Source organism: Orcinus orca, chromosome 8 (genome assembly GCF_937001465.1).
Source record: "Orcinus orca chromosome 8, mOrcOrc1.1, whole genome shotgun sequence".
In the NCBI taxonomy this organism is placed as follows: Eukaryota; Metazoa; Chordata; class Mammalia; order Artiodactyla; family Delphinidae; genus Orcinus; species Orcinus orca.
Window position 1 is genome coordinate 13,192,861 of NC_064566.1, and position 18,833 is coordinate 13,211,693.

Consider the following 18,833-nt stretch of genomic DNA (forward strand, 5'->3'; position numbering starts at 1 on the left):
TCCTATTTGCCACATTTGTATTCCTCCTCCAGTTGGTGACCTTGGCTACCAACCTCATTCAGCTGAGGGGGCCCCATACCCGTGCACTGTGCCTGAGTGGACCCTCAGTCAGTCCTGCTGAGGTTTGTGCCCTGTGCACCCAGGCCACCCCTAGCAGGCTCTCTGTCCTGTAAGATCTAAAGCATCTAGCCCAGCACTTGGGCTGCTGTGGCTGGCATTTAACGAATGTTCAATTTCCTTCTCTTGACCCCACTCCCGCAACTGGCAAAAGTCTTCTTTTGAGACTTAGGAACCTGGGATCTCAAGCACACCTGGATATCTCTTGAGGAGAGAGACTAATAATAAGAACCCCTCTCAAGCTCTGTGGCGATGACAGCCTGGTGGCCCCTCCCCTGGGAGGGCAGCAGGTGTGGGAGGGGGAAGAGGAGGGTGGGTGGGAAGGCCAACCAGTGAGAGTAAAACGATGGACAGGAAAAACTGGGCCAGTGCGGGCCTCTCGCCGCCCCCCACCCCCCTTTTTTTCCACTCCCTTTCAGACTAATAAGATTTTTTTTCCAGATGGGAAAAAGGTCTCCCCAGACACACCTTTGCCCTGTTTACAGATGGGATGCAGGTGCCTCTGACACATAAGCTCCAGAGCCACTGATTAAATAGCCCTGAGTCTGCCCAACCTGCAGGCCACGCCCCAAAGCAGAAATGAGGGTTCCATGGGAGGGGCTGGGCGTGCCTCTGCCATGGAGAGGCTGCTTCATGCTGGGGCAGGACCTCTGGCGGGGAAGGCTCTCCCTGGCCACGGGAGGGTGAGAGGCCTCAGAGGGCACATCTTGTGTTATGCATGTTCTGGCTCCCTAGGCCTCAGAGTCTGGCCCTGAGAAGTCAAGGCAGACATGGTGAAGCTGCCTCCCCCTTGGGATTCTGTCCACCAACACGGGCCAGCTCCTATGTGGCTTTACACTGTAGGGGCAGGAGAGGCTGGCCACAGCTAGCTCTGGCTTACCTAGGGCTTGGTTGATCCCATGATGCTTTGAGAGGGCCACGAGGAATCCATAGAAGGTCAGTCTCTGAACGTTGCTTAGGACCTCTTTGACGAGTGCTGGGGGTGGGCAGCTAGAAGGGAGAATACAGATGCCAAATGCAAAGACTAGTGAGTCTGAGTGCCATCTTTTCATCCAAACCTTCAGGCTTAGGGGGATGCCCAAAGCCAAGACCGAGGGATCTGCCTACCCTGGGAGCCCTAAGACCCCGGGGAGTATAGCAGATCTCCAGAAGCAAGGCCTTGACTGTGAACAGAAAGGCTGGCATGTTCACTAACTGGTGCTTCACTGGCAGGGGTGGGAGTGGGGGAATGGGGAAATGGCGCTGGGCAAGGCCTCCTCTTGGAGGAGACCAAAACTGGCTGCTCTGTCCCCAAGGGGACTTTGTGCTACACAGGACAGCTTAACCTTCCCTTTCTGTAGGGTGAATTCCTCGCACAGTGAATATTTTTTTCCTTCTCTCTAAAAAGTCAAGACCAATCTATCTCCTGGCAAGGAGAAGGGGCCCAAGTTGGTCATCTACAGCTGCTCTTGCCCAAGTGAAAGCAATCCTTCCTGTGAGCCACCTGGGAAGACTTTCAGTCAACAGCCTGGACTGGGGGCAAATGGCACTGTTCTAATTTATACTATGACCATCAAGGGCCTAAAAGCCCTGGGCCAGTCAGAACAGCCTGCTGGAGATCTGTTCTGGGCCAGGAGCCTGCAATCCTGGGGCTGAGGTGGGGTCTGCGTGCCCATTTCTCACCTGTACTTGTGCCGGTCACACAAGTTCTCCAGGCACTGGTAGAACAGTGACGCCTCCACGCCCTCCAGCATGCTGGCCTCGCCCAAGGTAGGCCGCTGGCGGTGCTGCCCACTGGATGACGTCGGCACAATCACCGTATTGGGGTTCTTGCCTGACAGCAGGTCCTGATAGATGGCAGCCACGCTCTCCAGGAATTCTGGGTACAGGAGTAGAGGGGCACAGGTCAGGCGGGGATGACACACTTGGTCCCCTCATAGTGCCCTCCCTTCTCTGTGTGTTAGCTCAGCTCCACACCAGCCTCAGTCCTCAGCGCACAGTGTCCTGGGAGCAGGGGCCCTCGGCCTCATGTGACCACTACACTCATGAGAGATGACACTAATATGTGTTTCAGCTCAAATGTCCCCTCCTCTGGCAGTTGTTCCTAGACCAGGTGAGACCCCCTGTTACATCCTTTCATGCACCCTGTACTCCTCTGTAGTGCTTATCCAGTGAGGGGTTTTCTGTGTAACTACTTGTTCACTCTGTCTCCTTGCTGGAATGGAAGATCTTGCATAAAGGCCTGGATCATGCCTTGTCAGCCTTCCTGTTCCAGCACCTAGCACTGTGCCTGGCACATAGAAAATGCTATAAATATTTCTGAAAATTTTTGAAAGGGGCTTCCCTGGTGGCGCAGTGGTTGAGAGTCCGCCTGCCGATGCAGGGGACACGGGTTCGTGCCCCGGTCCGGGAAGATCCCACATGCCACGGAGCGGCTGGGCCCATGAGCCATGGCCACTGAGCCTGCGCGTCCTGAGCCTGTGCTCCGCAACGGGAGAGGCCACAACAGTGAAAGGCCTGCGTACCGCAAAAAAAAAAAAAAAAAAATTTTGAACGGTGAACGTGTGCACAGTCCTGCTGGTAAGCCCATCTTGTGAGCCACACGCCCCTCTGACTCAAGAAAGCAGGTTGGAATACCAGTGTGGGAGAGAAAGCTTGCAAGCTGCTCATTTATTAAACATTTGAATTCGTTTTCAAATGTTAGTAGCTGAGCCCTCGTAGGTAAGCAGAGACTTATGGCCCATCTCCCCGCTGCTGCCCATCCTGGGACCGCTGTGAGGAGAGCTCTGACAGGCAGCCAAGGGAAGAGGGTCTCCACACGTGGCTGCACCTTCTCTAGGGCCCAAGAAACTTCAGAGAAATGGGAAATGGACACCTGGAGCTGCTAAGAGCAGGTGGCGAGACCCCAGGCTCCAGCCCCTGCCTGACCAGGCCCTTGGGCCGCCATCAGGAAAACAGAATGTGGCGCCTGAGTGAGGCCAGGGCTGGCTGGGGCCACCCGCTGGCAGGAAGGCCACGTCCAGGCTCCAAGGACAGCCTTCTGTTTACTGGAATAGCCTGTTTTAAACAAGTTTGTTTATGGACATAGCCAGCAGTTTCTAAATCCAACATTCCATTTGATGTTGCTGTGTGTGAGCTGCTGGGCACTGGCGTTCATTCATCTATTTTTATTCCACCTGAGCCCAGAAGGTATTTAAGGGCACAGCTGGTGAGCACTGGGGAGCAGGGTGGGAGTGTGAGAGAGGACTGGCGTGCGCTTATTGAAAGCTGTGTGGGTGGAAAATGTGTGCTCACACATCTGAGTCAGGGCCCAGGGAGAGACCCCCGATCGCAGTGACACAGCAGAGTGGCTGAGCGCACTGGCTGTGGAGTGGGCCCTCTGCAGGTCTGGGCTCCACCCCCATAAGCGCGGTGTCTCTGGCAGCTTTACCTCTGTCGGCTTCTCTCTTAAAGGACCTACCTCTCAGGGCTGCTGTAAGGATTAAGGTGCTTAGTGCTATGCCTGGCACACAGTTAAGTTTTCGATAGTGAATTTATCGGGTGTTGTTCCAATAGTGTGTATTGTTGTTACTGTCATTATCACTTAAACTGATGTGTTGCGCTGCTGGCTGGAAGCACTGCAGTTTCCTATGTCTTGAGGAGGCTGAGGGAGTCGGCTCTGCAGACTGAATCTTGTGACCACCAGCAAGAACTAGACATCCTGCTGGTGGGTGACCGGCTGTGAAGCACACCACGGAGGGAGGAGGGGAGAAGTGCACGCACCAGGCACACCGATGGAAAGGGCAACAGGGTAGGAGAGGGCACGTGGTCCTGACAGGAGCCACAGGGGTCCTGGGAGACTCTCACCTGAGTAGTAAAACTGGATCTGGAAGGCAAAAAGGAAATCTGAAAAAGACATCAAGCAGTCCATGGCGTCGTCCATGAGCACAATCCTGAGGGGGGAAGAGAGAGAAAATATGAGAGGATGCGTGTACGTGTGTGTCTGGGGGAGCATTCGAGCGAGCTGTCCCTGGGGATCCAGTCTCCCTTGGGACAGCAAGACACTGGGGAGAGGGCTCCCCCAGGCAAGGTCCTCCCGGTCACGCCACTTCTCCATCGTTTGGACTCTGTCACCAAACTGAACTGAAGCGGGAGGCAGGCTCCCGCTTCAGTGTCTGTGGCACCAGCTGGAGGATGGGACGTGGGTGGGTGCTGACAAGGAGAGGGGGTGCAGCTGCAACGCAGCCAAGACCCCTTTTCATACCCTTAAGAGTAAACACTTCCGTCCTGCAGTGAGGACCGTTTAGTTCAGAATAAATACAGCTGATCAGAAAAGGCAAAAAGAACAGCCAAGAGGTTTACAGGGGTCTTGGCAAGTGGCACTGAGACTTAATAAGCTACCAAGGGCCTTCAGAACGGCTACAGGCACCTCCGTGCTGGGACACAGCTGGCACAAAGAGCAGAGGGTACCGCTTGGGGTCTGCACTTGAGAGGGTCCAAGAACACACCCCATCCTGCAGCGCTGCGGGTCCTCCACGCACGCCGTTCGCTCTCACAAGCTGGCCACCTCCTGCTGTCTGCTCTCTCTACCCCTCCGCCTGCGCGCTCACCTCACAGGAAGAAAACCATGTGACCACTAAAGGGCTCAGACCAAGGCCACGTTCATACTCTGCTCAGGGCCTCACTGGACAGGACAGGAAGAGAAGGAAGTTAGCACTCTCTGGACTCCATCCATGTGCCAGGCAGGGTGCCAAACTCACCTGCTGATGGGAAGCTGGGCCCCCCATCTGTTTCTTTTCTTTGTTGTTTTTTGTTTTGGCTGTGCTGTGTGGCATATGGGATCTTAGCTCCCCGACCAGGGATCGAACCTGCACCCCCAGCAGTGGAAGCACAGAGTCCTAACCACTGGACCACCAGGGAAGTACCCGCCCCCACCTCCCCATCTGTTTTTGACTGGGCCCTATCTTTCCTTTAAAAACAAAAAACCTTTTATTTTGCTCTCTCGTGCATTTTTCTAATTCTCTCTCCACCTCCCTGGGTCCGAGAATCCCCAGACTGGCAACTGGATCAGCTCCAGAGAGAGCAGGCATTGCTCACCTCTGGGGAAGGGGCTTTAGAGAGAATATAATGTGAGCAGTGCCCCTGGAATTGTGCCAGGCAGCTGCCCTGGTTTCAGGTCTCCCCGAAGAAAGCAATGGTTCCTACCTCTAGTCTTCAGTCGTAATAATGGTAACGATAGAAACAGGCCATATTGACTGAGTACTTACTTCATGGCAGACACGGTATAAGGTATTTTACTTATACTAATTAAAATTTATCCCACAACAATCCTATGAGGTAGGTCTTGTTGATTATTCCCATTTTACAGGTGAAGAGATTAAGTCTCAGAGCAGTCAGCTTGCTGAGGTCGCACAGCTGGTGAATTTGCTCTACACGTCATGTACTTACTTTCTACTAGGTCTCACTGCCTCTTTTAAAATAAAGATACAGAATATGAACACTTGCACTTTAATTCTTAGTTTATTAGCTGCCTAACTTATCTTTTTTCTTCTCACCTATATCTTAGGGCCTTAACTGTTTCTCATGTATCTCCTGGGGAAGACAAAAGCTGCCTCAACTACCAGAACTCAACATTAAAATTCCAGCTGGAAAAAAATTCAAGGCCAGAGTGGGAGGACGCAATGCTGCCAACGGCCACAGGAGGGCGTCCTGGTCTCTCCGGCAGAGGCTCCTGGGCCCAAGCGTTGAGCCGTTGGCTAAGTAGTTACCCCGTTTCTCATAACCTCAGGCAGGCGAAAGGGAAGAGAGGGGGCACAAAGCCCAGATTCTGATATCTGGATGGGGAGAGAGAGGTAGAGGGAGGGCAGGTAGTAGGGACTGGGTGACAGAGACACCCAAACTACAGAGGAAGAGTGAGCTCTCCCAGAGCCCCAGGGAGGAGGAGCCACCAGCACCTCCAAGTCGTTCCTTCCCAGGCTCACAGGGAAGGAAAGGCCCCAGAGGAGAGAAGGCAGTGACGTCTCCTTCCTGCCCCACTCCCAGGACAGCTGAGAACCCGAATGGCCTGAAGTTAATTGCTAGGGAAGAGTGCCGGGCTGAGAACACCCCCAAGCAGGAAACCACGAAGGGAACCAAAGCCTTTGAAGGTGTTGCACGGCTCCTCTCGGTTTATCATCAACCGGGACCTGGTGCTCCTGTTTATAGCAGTTACGTCCATTTACAATTTCTCTCTTTACCTATTTATTCATTCATTTCATACAGATGGTCCCCGACTTACGATGGTTCAACTTAGGTTTTTTGACTTTACAATGGTGTGAAAGCAAGACGAATTTGGTAGAAACCATGTTTTGAATTTTAAATCTTGATCTTTCCCTGGCCTAGCGATGCGCAGGACATACTCCCTCGTGATGCTGGGCGGTGGCAGCTCCCGGTCAGCTACACGGTCACCAGGGTGGACACAGACAGCCATTCTGTACCAGACTACCATTCTGTTTCTCACTTTCAGCACAGTGTTCAATCAATTACATAAGAGATTCAACACTTTATTATAAAATAGGCTTTGTGTTAGATGATTTTGTTCAACTGTAGGCTGATGGAAGTGTTCTGAGCACATTTAAGGTAGGCTGGGCTAAGCTATGATCTTTGGTAGGTTAGGCGTAAAAACGCATTTTTGACTTTTGATATTTTCAACTTACAACAGGTTTATCAGGACATAACCCCATTGAAACTCGAGGAAGATCTGTATTGCAATATAATTCAAATACCATAAAATTCACCCTTTAAAAGTGTACAGTGGGGCTTCCCTGGTGGCGCAGTGGTTGAGAGTCCGCCTGCTGATGCCGGGGACACGGGTTTGTGTCCCGGTCCAGGAAGATCCCACATGCCGCGGAGCGGCTGGGCCCGTGAGCCATGGCCGCTGAGCCTGCGTGTCCAGAGCCTGTGCTCCGCAACGGGAGAGGCCACAACAGTGAGAGGCCCGTGTACCACACACACACACACACACACACAAAAGTGTACAGTATTTTTTAGTATATTCACAGACTTGCACAATCATCACCACCGTTTCATTCCAGAAGTTGTAATTCTTGCTGATCATCGTGCTCCTGAGACAGGCCCTGCCACGCCAGGGCTTCCAGCCAATTGCCATAAGCATCTTCCTCTCCCAGCCGCAGCCAGGACTGGCAGCTGCAAGCAGGGCCCGCCCTTCCAGCCCCGGCCCGGCTGCAGCTTTCTGTGGGCGGCCATTCTTGACTAGGAACGGTAGCTCCCTCTTCTGAGAGGGTGGCAGCGGTCTCCGTGGGAGCGGGGCGACCCTGCGTGTGCTCTGCTTTTGGCTCCTGCTCCTCGGTGGGCTGAGACTCAGAGTGGTCAGGAGGCACCAGCAGGCTAGCTGGGGGAGGCACACGGGCAGCAGGGGCTTTCTCTCTGAGGGACAGGTGGCTGGGATCCCAGCAGCACCTGTGCCTGGGACTGAGGGGTTTTCTTGATTGCAAGCAATGAGACTGGCTGCCCGAGAAGCCGATTGGATCTCAGCTGCCATTAACAGCAACGCTCCTCTGCTCAGCCAGAAGCCTGGAGTCCTCCTGACATCCTGGAAACTCCCCTCCTTGCCTGCCCCACATCAGTCAGTCACCGAGTCCTATCAGTCCTCTTCTGGACATTTCTCTTGCATCTGTCTACTTCTTTCCACTTCCACAGCCCCCATCCAACGCCCACCTCCACCTCTGCTTCCTGGACAACGGAACGACCTCCTACCCAGTTTTCTGCAACACTCTTGCCTGCTTCTAATTGAGTGTCCATACTGTGGTCAGAAGGATCTTCAAAACGTGAATTTGACCATCTTACAACTCTGTTTGAAACCCTTCCTGGGCTTCCCATTGCCCTTAGAGCAAAGTCTCCCATCCTTATCCTGGCTTATGAGCCTGCATGACCTGCCCTCTGCCTCCGCTCACCTTTCTAGACTCATCGGAGGCCCCAGGCAGGGTCCCTCACGATGTTCCAGCCACACAGATGCTTCAGTTCTTCCTTCCTCCTGCCCCCCATGCCCTTCTCCTCACCGACCTGACTGATGCCTCCTCACTCTTCGGGGTGCAGCCACAGAGCACCCCTTTGGGAAGGCGAGGGTAGGCCTCCCTGCTCTGGCTTCCACAGTTCTCTGTGACCCCCTCACACTGTTCGTGTCTGTCTTTGCCCCAGGACTATAAGATCCACCAAGTTACACCTCTGTCTCTCTGTTTGCTGCCTGACTCAAGTGCCAGTGTGGTGCAGGGCACACAGTAGGCACTCGGTAAGTATTTGTTGAATGAAGGAAAGCATGAACAAATGACTACGAGAGGCTGCGGTATTCCCTCTTCTCTTCCCCTGGCAAGGCGACATCTGGATCCTACATCCAGCTCTGGACAGTCCATTTAAGGGGAATGAACTAGAGTCACGGAATAGGGAGGTCAGAGTGGTGGAGTCTGCACACCAGGATATCAGACAAATGACTGCCTTTAGCTCCTTTAGCCTGGAAGAGAAGATGAAGGAGGAAGTGAGGCCGAGGCCCGACTCCTGAAGGGCTGCCTCTGAGGGAGATGTCACAGGATCTAGAGTTTGGCTCTAGAAGACTTGAAGATGCTCATCTCTGGGATTATGGCTGCTTTGTGAGGGAGTGAGCCGCTTGTTGCTGGAGATATTCAAGCAGAATACTTCCCGAAAGTATGAAAGAGCTCCTTCTAGCCCTGAGAGAGTGTCATCCCAAGGGTGGACAGAACTAACAGCTTCTCCTGTTAATGCGGGTTCTGCTGGGGGGAAAGTTTGCTGTTCAGAGGACCATCGCTGCAGAAAAGTCTGAAAGACTTACAAAAAGGTGCTTTTAGAAACATCATATGCTGCATTGTCCATCTCCAGACTGATGCTCTGACCCATAAAAGTTCTGGGCATCTGGCATTGGAGTCTTGGCAGAACTGTGGGAAAAGGCAGGCACGGGGCTACAGGTCTGTCTTTGCCTTTGGTGACAGGGCCAACCCCAGGCTGTAGGCCCTACAACCCACCCACAGCTGCTCCACCCTGAACTCAAACTTGTCACCAGCCCCCGAGGGCTCAAGAGGAGTTTCTTGAAGACAGGTCATCCACGTGTGCTGTTTTCCAGTTGACGGCAGTTGGCTCAAAACCCCTTCCTGCCAGAGGCCTCCTGCTGGCCTGCCGGCTGCCTCTGACACCTGCAGGAGACAGGCCGCCCCTGCTTTGAAGTGGAGCCAGCAGGAAGCTGCTGCCAACGAGAGTCTGTGCACATCCACTGGATCGTGGAGGAATCCCTGCCCGCCAGGCCTCAGGGCTAGAGAGAGGAACTCCGGGGACAAGTAAAGGCACTCTAGCTCAGGTTGGCTCTGAGCAGAACCATGTGAAGGGTGGAGTCCAGGGCAGCGACTGGAATGGAGAAAGAGCACTTGGCAGGGTCTGAGCTACTCCCAAGGGGGCTGGCCGTGCTCTCACTCCCATGCTGACTTCCAACAGCTGGGATGGGCTGGCTGGCTGGAGTTAAGTGGGTGCCAAGGAAGCAAACAGCTTTCAGTCCGAACCTACTGACTTACCAGCTTCCTATTCCCCCTTAAGGGTCAGTATCTCTGGTCTAGTGGCATGAGCTGTACCTGTTTTTGTGTGTGTGTGTGCAGTTCTGGGTTAGCGGCCCTGGGATCAAATCCCAGCTCTAGAACCGACTGGCCAAGTTACCTTTTCTTGGGCGAGTTATGTTTTCTCCTGGAGTTTCAGTTTCCTCATCTGTAAAGAGGGGATAATTATAGTTCCTCTTTCACGGGATTCTTGTGAAGACTCAACATGGTGATATACTGTGCCTATTGTATTATTATATACGAGTAATCACTCAAAATAAGTGTGAGCTGCTACCAATAAGTGTTCTAGCTGGTTTCAGGTGATGGAAGGGCTCAAAATAGCAAATGAAAATATAGCTCAGAGGAAGTAGGTGCTGCCAGCGCCCGGCAGGGCAGAGGCTCTCAGGCGGAAGCTAGCTATCCTGTTTCAAGTCCACTTTTGGGGGAAGCCAGGCCAAAGCCAGGGCCAGGAGGAACGCTTCCATGACTGCACTTCCTTTGGGAGGTCACATGAGCAGCGTCTTTCATGGGTGCAGCTGAAGCGTGTCTCCGAGTCTGTCTGGGATCCCGGGACACGTCTGTGGACTATGTCTCAAAGTCAGGGCCATGAGTGAGGATGAAACTACACCCTGGCCACCTTCTCCAGGTGGTGTCAGGGTTTCCTGTGACACTTCCTCAGGGTTGCCCCTCTTCTGGACCGTGTCGGAGGCACCCTTGTGCCTCACAGGCTGCCTCCAAGTTCAGGCCCTCAAAGCAGCATGGGGTGTCCAGGTCATGGCTCTCCCTGGGCTCTGGCCTGCATCTCCAGGGGGTCCCAATCCCACCTGCCCTGTGGTGCCTGAGAAGCTGGATCCAGAGGGTGTGGGAAGCAGCAACAACTACAGCAACACGGTATTCGTTAAGGCCTTACTTGGTCAGCGCCATACATCTGTCATTGCATATTCTTCTCACGTTAATCCTATGAGATGAGATCGGTGGATATCTTTACCGAGAACATGGAGGTTCAGAAACCTGACCAGGGTCTCAAGGCAGAAGCAAAAGAGCTGTAATTCAAACACAGGCCCCTCTGACGCTAACCACAGTTCCCAGGCCACTGCAGCTGCTTCCAGTAAGAAGTGGCAATAACACCTCCTGCCGGTGGCGCTGTCCCTCCTCCCACCCTTGGTGTAGAGCTGTGGCCCCCAGGAGGGCTGGAGGCTTAGGCCCGGATACTGCTTCTTCCCTGCAGACACCGTGAAGGCCCCGCTTGGCCACTTCAGCTCCATTATCCTGGTCTCTCCCAAGAAGCTTTACAGACGGTGGGGGTGGGGGAATGTTCCATGATCTTAGGATAAAAACCCAAATCCAGTGCATGGCCTGTGAGGCCCTCTCTTCTCCCAGTCCCCAAACTCCTCAAACTCCAGGCCCACTGACTCCCCAGTTCCCCTAGGTCCTCACTGGAGAAAGAGGGGCTTCTTTCCAGGCTGCTTACTTTCCCTAGACGGCCTTTCCCTCTCCCTGCTCCCTCCCTAAATCCTACCCATGCTTTTCACTTTATTTTTTACTTTTTTGGCTGCATTGGGTCTTTGTTGCTGTGCCCGGGCTTTCTCTAGTTGCGGTGAGTGGGGGCTACTCTTCGTTGTGGTGCACGGGCTTCTCATTGCGGTGGCTTCTCTTGTTGTGGAGCACGGGCTTTAGGCATGTGGGCTCAGTAGTTGTGGCTCGCGGGCTCTAGAGTGCAGGCTCAGTAGTTGTGGTGCACAGGCTTAGTTGCTCCGCGGCATGTGGGATCTTCCCGGACCATGGCTCAAACCTGTGTCCCCTGCATTGGCAGGAGGATTCTTAACCACTGTGCCACCAGGGAAGTCCCCTTTTCACTTTAAATAAAATATTTAAACGTCAAAAAAATTACACAGACTAACATAACAAACATTTGTATACCCACTAGCTAACTTCATCAAAACTTCACATTTTGCCACCCTTGCTTCAATGTTTAAAAGCTTTGTAAAATATTACACATATAGATTAAAACACCTGGACACCTGGACACCCTCCCTCATCCCCTTCCTCTACCTTCCTCCTCAGAGATCGTCACTGGGGCTTGAGGGCTTAGCATTCATTCATTTAAACTTGGGCTTGGCATCCCTCCCATGTTTCCATACTATATTAACTCACACAAATGTCTACATTGTTAAAATATTATATAACTTTGTTTTGCTTGTTCTCAGACTCTATGCATCATTTGGTAACTTGACATTTTGAGATTTATCAGTGCTGATGCATATATATCTCCCTGCATTCATTTTAGCTGCTCTATAGATTTCCACAGAATGGAGATAGCACACTTTGTCCTTTCTACTGCATAGGGACGGGCAGAGGGTTCCATTGGTAGCGATTACAAATAATGCTGCATGTCTCCTTATAACCAGGCACACGTCTTGAACTTTTTAAGATGTGCCCAAATTGCTTCAAAGTGATTATACCAATTTACACTACCACTAGCAGTTTAGGAGAGTTCCCACTGTCCCACATTCTCACCAATACTTGTATTATCTCACTTTAAAATTTTTGCCCATTTGATGACTGTGAAGTGGTATCTCAATTTAATTGGCATTTCCTTGATACCAGTGAGTTTGGCCATGAAGATATGCCCAAATGTTTATTAATTGTTAGGGTTTTCTCTTCTATATATTATCTGTTTGTATCTTTGGACTGTTTTTCTACTGAGGTTCTTCATCTTTTTCTTATTGATTTGTAGGAGTTCTTCATAAGCAATTCTTTTTTTTTAATAGCTTTTAACTCTTTTTTTAAAAAAATATTTATTTAATTTATTTGTTTATTTGGCTGGGCTGCACCAGGTCTTAAACTTAGTTCCTGCACGCAGGATCTTCATTGCCGCGTGCAGAATCTTCGTTGCGGCATGCGGGATCTTTGTAGTTGTGGTGTGCAGGATCTTTAGTTGTGGCATGTGGGATCTAGTTCTCTGACCAGGGATCAAACCCAGTCCCCCTGCATTGGGAGCGCGGAGTCTTAGCCACTGGACCACCAGGGAAGTCCCCCATAAACCATTCTTGGGACTAAAAAACTCTGCAGACTAATCTGTTGTTAGTTACATATGTAATAAATATCTTCTAGTCACTGGCTTGTCTTTCAACTTTGTTTACAGCATCTTTTGTTGAATAGAAAATTTTAATCTTAATTCTCCGGTAGTCCTGTGGGTTAGGGTTCAACACTTGCATCGCTGTGGCTAGGGTTCACTTTGCTATCAGGGAATTCGTGCTTCCTAGCAGATACTTCCCCTTTCTCTAGAATGTCAGCTCCACGAGGGCAGGGGCTTGGTTTTGTTCACTGCTCTGTCCTCAGCACCTGGAAGAGTGCCTGGCACAGAACAGGCACTCTCCATGAACACTGGCTGAATGATTGAATAAGTGAATGCAATTCTGCTTGTGGTCAGTTTATCAACCTTGTCCACTGGGCTTGGGCTTTAAGAATTTTTATCTTGTTTTTAGAATTTTTTAACTACCTGGTGGCCATAAAAATATTTTCTCCTAATCTCTTTTAAGAGTATTATGGTTTTGCATTTTACACTTAGGTCTGTAATCTATGTGAAATTGACTTCTGAATATGGTCTGAAGTAGGGAGCTAATTTTATTTTATCCTATGTGGATAAACTGTCGACTGAAAAAAACATGCACAACGTGAGAGTTTTGAGTTAAGTTTTATTTGGGGCAAAATGAGGACTACGGCCTGGGAGATAGCATATCAGATAGCTCTGAGAAACTGCTCTGGAGAGGTAGGGGGGAAGGTCGGTATATATGTGATTTTGGTGAAGGGGACGTACATGCAATCCAGCACACATTTTTGCAGAAGGCTGTCGTTAGTCTTGTGAAGTTTACTGCTGGTCACGAGGAGCAGGTGTCTCCATTAATGATTTTAATGCCTTTTCAGGTATGAGGAGATGCAAGAATTGGGCTCGTAAAATCTTCCCTTGAAAATATCTAACTATCTGGGACTTCCCTGGCGGTCCAGTGGTTAAGACTCTGCGCTTCCACCGCAGGGGGCATGGGTTTGATCCCTGGTTGGGGAAGATCCCACATGCAGCATGGCCAAAAAAAAAAAAAAATCTAACTATCTGAAGGCCTGTTCCGCCATTTTTCCCCAGAGCACAGAGCACTTCATTCCTGATCTTCACTCTGAATCCCACTCAGGGTGTGTTGAAGGTCAGCGGCTGTAGTGGCTTAATCCTTGTAAAGGCAGATGGCAAGTTCCAAATTTTTAGTTGGCATTATGATGGCCTTATAATCAGTCCTAGTAGTTGATAGGGCAAATTCATCTCTTATTAATCCTTCAGGTCTCAGGTTCAACATCTCTGTTTTATGGACAAGTTTTTCATGATTCCCCAGGTTAGGCTGGGTATCCTGTTTATATGTTTCTATAGCACTTAGCTCTTCGTTTATTTAATGTCTGCTGCTCTGTCAGTTTGTAAGTTCTTCCAGGGCTGGAGCAACATTGTCATAGCCCCTCCACAAGCACGACTGGCAATATAACAGGCACTCAATAAATATTTGGTAAATGAAAGAATGGGGAGGGAAAGGATAGTCTGTTTAGGTGAAAGACCTTTGGGGCAACAGTGACACTGTCAGATGGCAGGTCAGATCTGGGGAGGAGATCTATGCAGGATGATATTGCAGAGGAGAGGCATAAAGAAAGACATCAAGAGAGCATAAAGCTGTATCTTCAGGGCATGGCATGAGGTCTGGCAGAGGGTAGATGCTCAATAAACATTTGAAAAATGAATATAGGAATGAAGTATCACTCCCCACTTACTAATTATAATTATATTCTTTAAAAATAGGTAAGGGAGGGATTTTCCTGGTGGTCCAGTGGTTAAGAATCCATCTTGCAATGCAGGGGACGCTGGTTTGATCCATGGTCGGGGAATGAAGATCCCACATGCCATGGGGCAGCTGAGCCCATGAGCCACAACTAGCAAGCCCATGCACCACAACTAGAGAAAGGCCTGAGTACCACAACAAAGAGCTCGCATGCTAGAATGAAAGATCCTGCGTGCCGCAACTAAGGCCTGATGCAGCCTAAATAAATAAATAAATAAATAATAGGTAAGGGAATTCCCTGGCGGTCCAGTGGTTAGGACTCTGTGCTCTCACTGCCAAGGGCACGGGTTCAATCCCTGTTTGGGGAACTAAAATCCCACAAGCCACGCAGTGCGGCCAAAAAAACAAAACAAAACAAACAAAAAAAGACTTTGTGACAGGTATTTTACATGCATTATCTCATTAAATCCTAAAAACACTCTATGAGGCAGGTGCTATTATATTTCCATTTTAAAGATGAAGAAATTGAGGCTCAGAGGAGTTGCTCAAGGTCACAAGCCTATGAGTGAAGGAAGTGAGATTTGAACCCAGGGCTGTCTGGCTCCAGCACCTGAGTCCTACACCATTAGGCCATTCAACCTTTGTGATACAGGGACCAGCTGAAAAATGACTCTCTTAAATGGAGGTGACTTGTTAGGTCTAAAACTAGATTCCTTAGAGGAGTTTATGTGCTTTTGAAGCACTATATGTAGTCAGCATATAACCATGATAAAAGAGCTTTTCCTGTTAAACATATATTACTCACTAGGAAATCTGGCTTTAAGTGAGGGAGAAGTGAGTTAGTGTTTCAGATGACAAGAGTGAGAAGGAAAAGCAATTCCTTTTAATGCAATCAATTCTAAAATGCCAGAAAGAGGTTGGCATGCAATGCTCTAAAGTGGTTCTCAAAGTGTGGTCCCAGACCATGAGCATCACCTAAGAACCTATAAGGTATATGGATTCTTGAGCCCCACCTCAGACCCACTGAACTCTGAGCATGGGGCTGGGCCATCGCGGTTTAGTAAGTCCTGCAGGTGATTCTGATTCACACTCAAGTTGGAGAACCACTGCTTTAAATCTTCACCCTTGGAGGGAAGCTTCCCACCCCTGTGTCATTTGGGCCTTGAATGGGTTACAGGTGTGATGGTCCCCCCGGCCCAGGAGGGAGGAGACACAGGCAGTCCTGTCTTTACCCTACTTTTTGTTATATATTATTTTCTGAACTTTGTGAAGGGAAAAAAGGCCAGAAACCACTGCCTTAGGGAACCCAGGAACTTCTCACTTATTTAATTTTTTTAATTGAAGTATAGTTCATTTACAGTGTTGTGCTAATTTCTGCTGTACAGCAAAGTGACTGTTATACACATATATACATTCTTTTTTAATATTTTTTTCCACTATGGTTTATCCCAGGAGGTTGGATATAGTTCCCTGCACTATACAGTAGGACCTCGTTACTTATCTATTCTAAATGTAATAGTTTGGGACTTCCCTGGTGGGTCAGTGTTTAAGAATCTGCCTGCCAATGCAGGGGACATGGGTTCGATCCCTGGTCCGGGAAGATCCCACATGCCACAGAGCAACCAAGCTCGTGTGCCACAACTACTGAGCCCACATGCCGCAACTACTGAAGGCTGTGCACTCTAGGGCCCACGTGCCACAACTACTGAGCCCGTGTGCTGCAACTACTGAAGCCTGTGCGCCTAGAGCCCGTGTTCCGCAACAAGAGAAGCCACCGGAATGAGAAGCCCACGCACCGCAATGAAGAGTAGCCCCGGGGCTTCCCTGGTGGTGGAATGGTTGAGAGTCCGCCTGCCGATGCAGGGGACGTGGGTTCGTGCCCCGGTCTGGGAAGATCCCACATGCCGCGGAGCGGCTGGGCCCGTGAGCCATGGCCGCTGAGCCTGCGCATCCGGAGCCTGTGTTCCGCAATGGGAGAGGCCACAACAGTGAGAGGCCCGCGTACCGCAAAAAAAAAAAAAAAAAAAAAAAAAAAAGAGTAGCCCTGGCTCGCCGCAACTAGAGAAAGCCCAATGCAGAAAGCCCAAAGCCAATGAAGACCCAATGCAGCCAAAAAAATAAATAAATAAATAAAACCAACCAAACAAATAAATAAATGTGATAGTTTGCATCTACTAACCCCAATCTCCCAGTCCATCCCTCTCCCTCCCCCGCTCCCTCTTGGCAACCACAAATCTGCTCTCTATGTCTGACTTCTCACTTATTTAAAAAAATCTGGTAATAACAATAATACTAGCATTATTTTAACAGCAGAAATTATTATTTATTGGATTATATAATGTGCTAAGCAATTTACATATAATTTTTTGTTGAAATCTTACAACCGCCCTGAGTTAGTTATTATTATTAGCCCCATTTTACAGATAGGGGAACAGGGCTTGTAGAAGTTAAGAGAGATCCTCAAGGTCATCCAGTTAATAGAGCACAGGTGGTGTGTACACCCAGGTCTTTCTAACCCTATGATGCCTGTGCTCTTAAAGGTCAAGGTTAATACCACTGCTTCTAACATTGCTCTGTGCCAGGCATTATTTTAAGCACATTATATGCTTCTTCGATTATTCCCACTTTACAAATGAGGAAACTGAGGCTCAAAGAAATTAAATAATTTTCCCAAGGGCACAAGCTGGTAAATTGTGGAACCAGGGTTTGAACTCAAGAATTCTGGCTCTAGTTGAATGTTCTTAACCGTCAGGAAAGCCTCCCAGTCCTTGGAGACGGAGAAGCTATGGTGACCACTTAGGGATAAAATTACTTAACGACTCCCACTGCTGCAGGAGTGTGTGCGGTGGAGGGGATCTCTGGCTGGGCGCTGTCATGGAGTCTATTTGCTCTTTGCTCTCCTGTTTCCGGCTCACACCTGCCGCTCCGGGGCCTGGCCACGGTGCTGGCCGCACATAAGTCAGGTGCATGTGGAGCTGCTCTGCCGCTGAACAGGCTCTGGCGTACAGCTGCCTGTGGATTACATTCTTTTACGTGCACAGAATCAGAGACTGGAGCCTCCTCCTGCGGCCTGTCCCCAGACCTCAGGGCCATGAATACAGTGAGACCAGCAGTGAGACAGGAGAGGGCAGTGCCTCTTCCAGCTAGAGTAACTGCCTTGGAGGCCTAACCACCCCCATTTGCAGTTCTGGTCAGAAGCGTGGGTTTGTGTGTGAGGAAGTTGGGATCCTGACCTTCAGGACAAGATGAGAATAGCTTAAACAATCAGAGGGCACTTTCTGGGATGTATGCAATTTTTCCACACACATACCAGCTGGAGTGGAGTGAGGAAAGCAGGGCACTGGGGAGGCAGGGTTGACACAAAAGCCTGAGTCCCGAGTTCATCTCTAATTTTGTAGCCAGTATCCTGAGGCTCACCTGGGGCCCTTCTGTTGTTGATACTGGCATCCCCATCATCCCCTCACATTCCCTGCTATTGACATGGACTGGTTACCTTGCTTCCTCTTCCTCAAATGGAAAGGTCTGAAGTTTCTATTGAACAGTAGGCCTCTTGAGGAGGAGGTAAGCTTCTGACACAGCTAGGGGAATGCCACTCCAGAAGCCCCTTGGTATCAATAATTGTACGAATCTGCGGATCTTAGAGGGTTCTATTCCTTCTAGTCTAATCTTGCCATGCTTACACACATCAGATTGTTTGGAAGGGTCTGGAAGATGGGTGGGGCAAATGCAAAAATGGGGCTGGTGGAGTTGAAAATCATACAGAAGGCTCACCCTCACACTCGCCCGCTACCTTTCAGGAGTGGGACAGGAGGACGGAGGCTGCTGTGCAGTGACAGAAACCAAGGTGATGTGACACAAAGTGGTGGCAGGCCGTGATCGGTACCCAAGGGATCCACTTCTAAATCAAATGGCAAGCTCCTTGAGGGGCAGGAACTATATCTTATTCATCACTGTACCCCTAATATGCAGAATAGATCCTGGCACAAAATTGGCACTCAAGAAATATTTGATGAAAGGAAGTACTGAGACCTGCTACAATGTGGATGGACCTTGAAAACATAAGGCTAAGTGAAAGAAACCAGTCACAAAGGACCACCATATATCATATGATCCCATTTATTTATTATTTTTTTTGTATGTTTGTTTGTTTTGCGGTACGGGGGCCTCTCACTGTTGTGGCCTCTCCTGTTACGGAGCTCAGGCTCCGGACGCGCAGGCTCAGCGGCCATGGCTCACGGGCCCAGCCGCTCCGCGACACGTGGGATCTTCCCGGACCGGGGCACGAACCCGCGTCCCCTACCTCGGCAGGAGGACCCTCAACCACTGCACCACCAGGGAAGCCCGATCCCATTTA

General features: G+C 50.1%; 1 protein-coding gene across 2 annotated transcripts in view; it reads right to left on the bottom strand.

Moving 5' to 3' along the window:
- The window catches only part of CSTPP1 (centriolar satellite-associated tubulin polyglutamylase complex regulator 1), a 187,089-nt gene that overhangs the window by 2,630 nt on the left and 165,626 nt on the right, over positions 1–18,833 (bottom strand). For both annotated transcript variants that reach the window (XM_049714379.1, XM_004264073.4), the window contains 3 exons: positions 3,943–4,028; positions 1,780–1,975; positions 998–1,107 (listed from right to left, as the gene is read on the bottom strand). In XM_049714379.1, the coding sequence (XP_049570336.1) occupies positions 998–1,107; positions 1,780–1,975; positions 3,943–4,028 (392 nt within the window). The remainder of the gene's footprint in view (positions 1–997; positions 1,108–1,779; positions 1,976–3,942; positions 4,029–18,833) is intronic.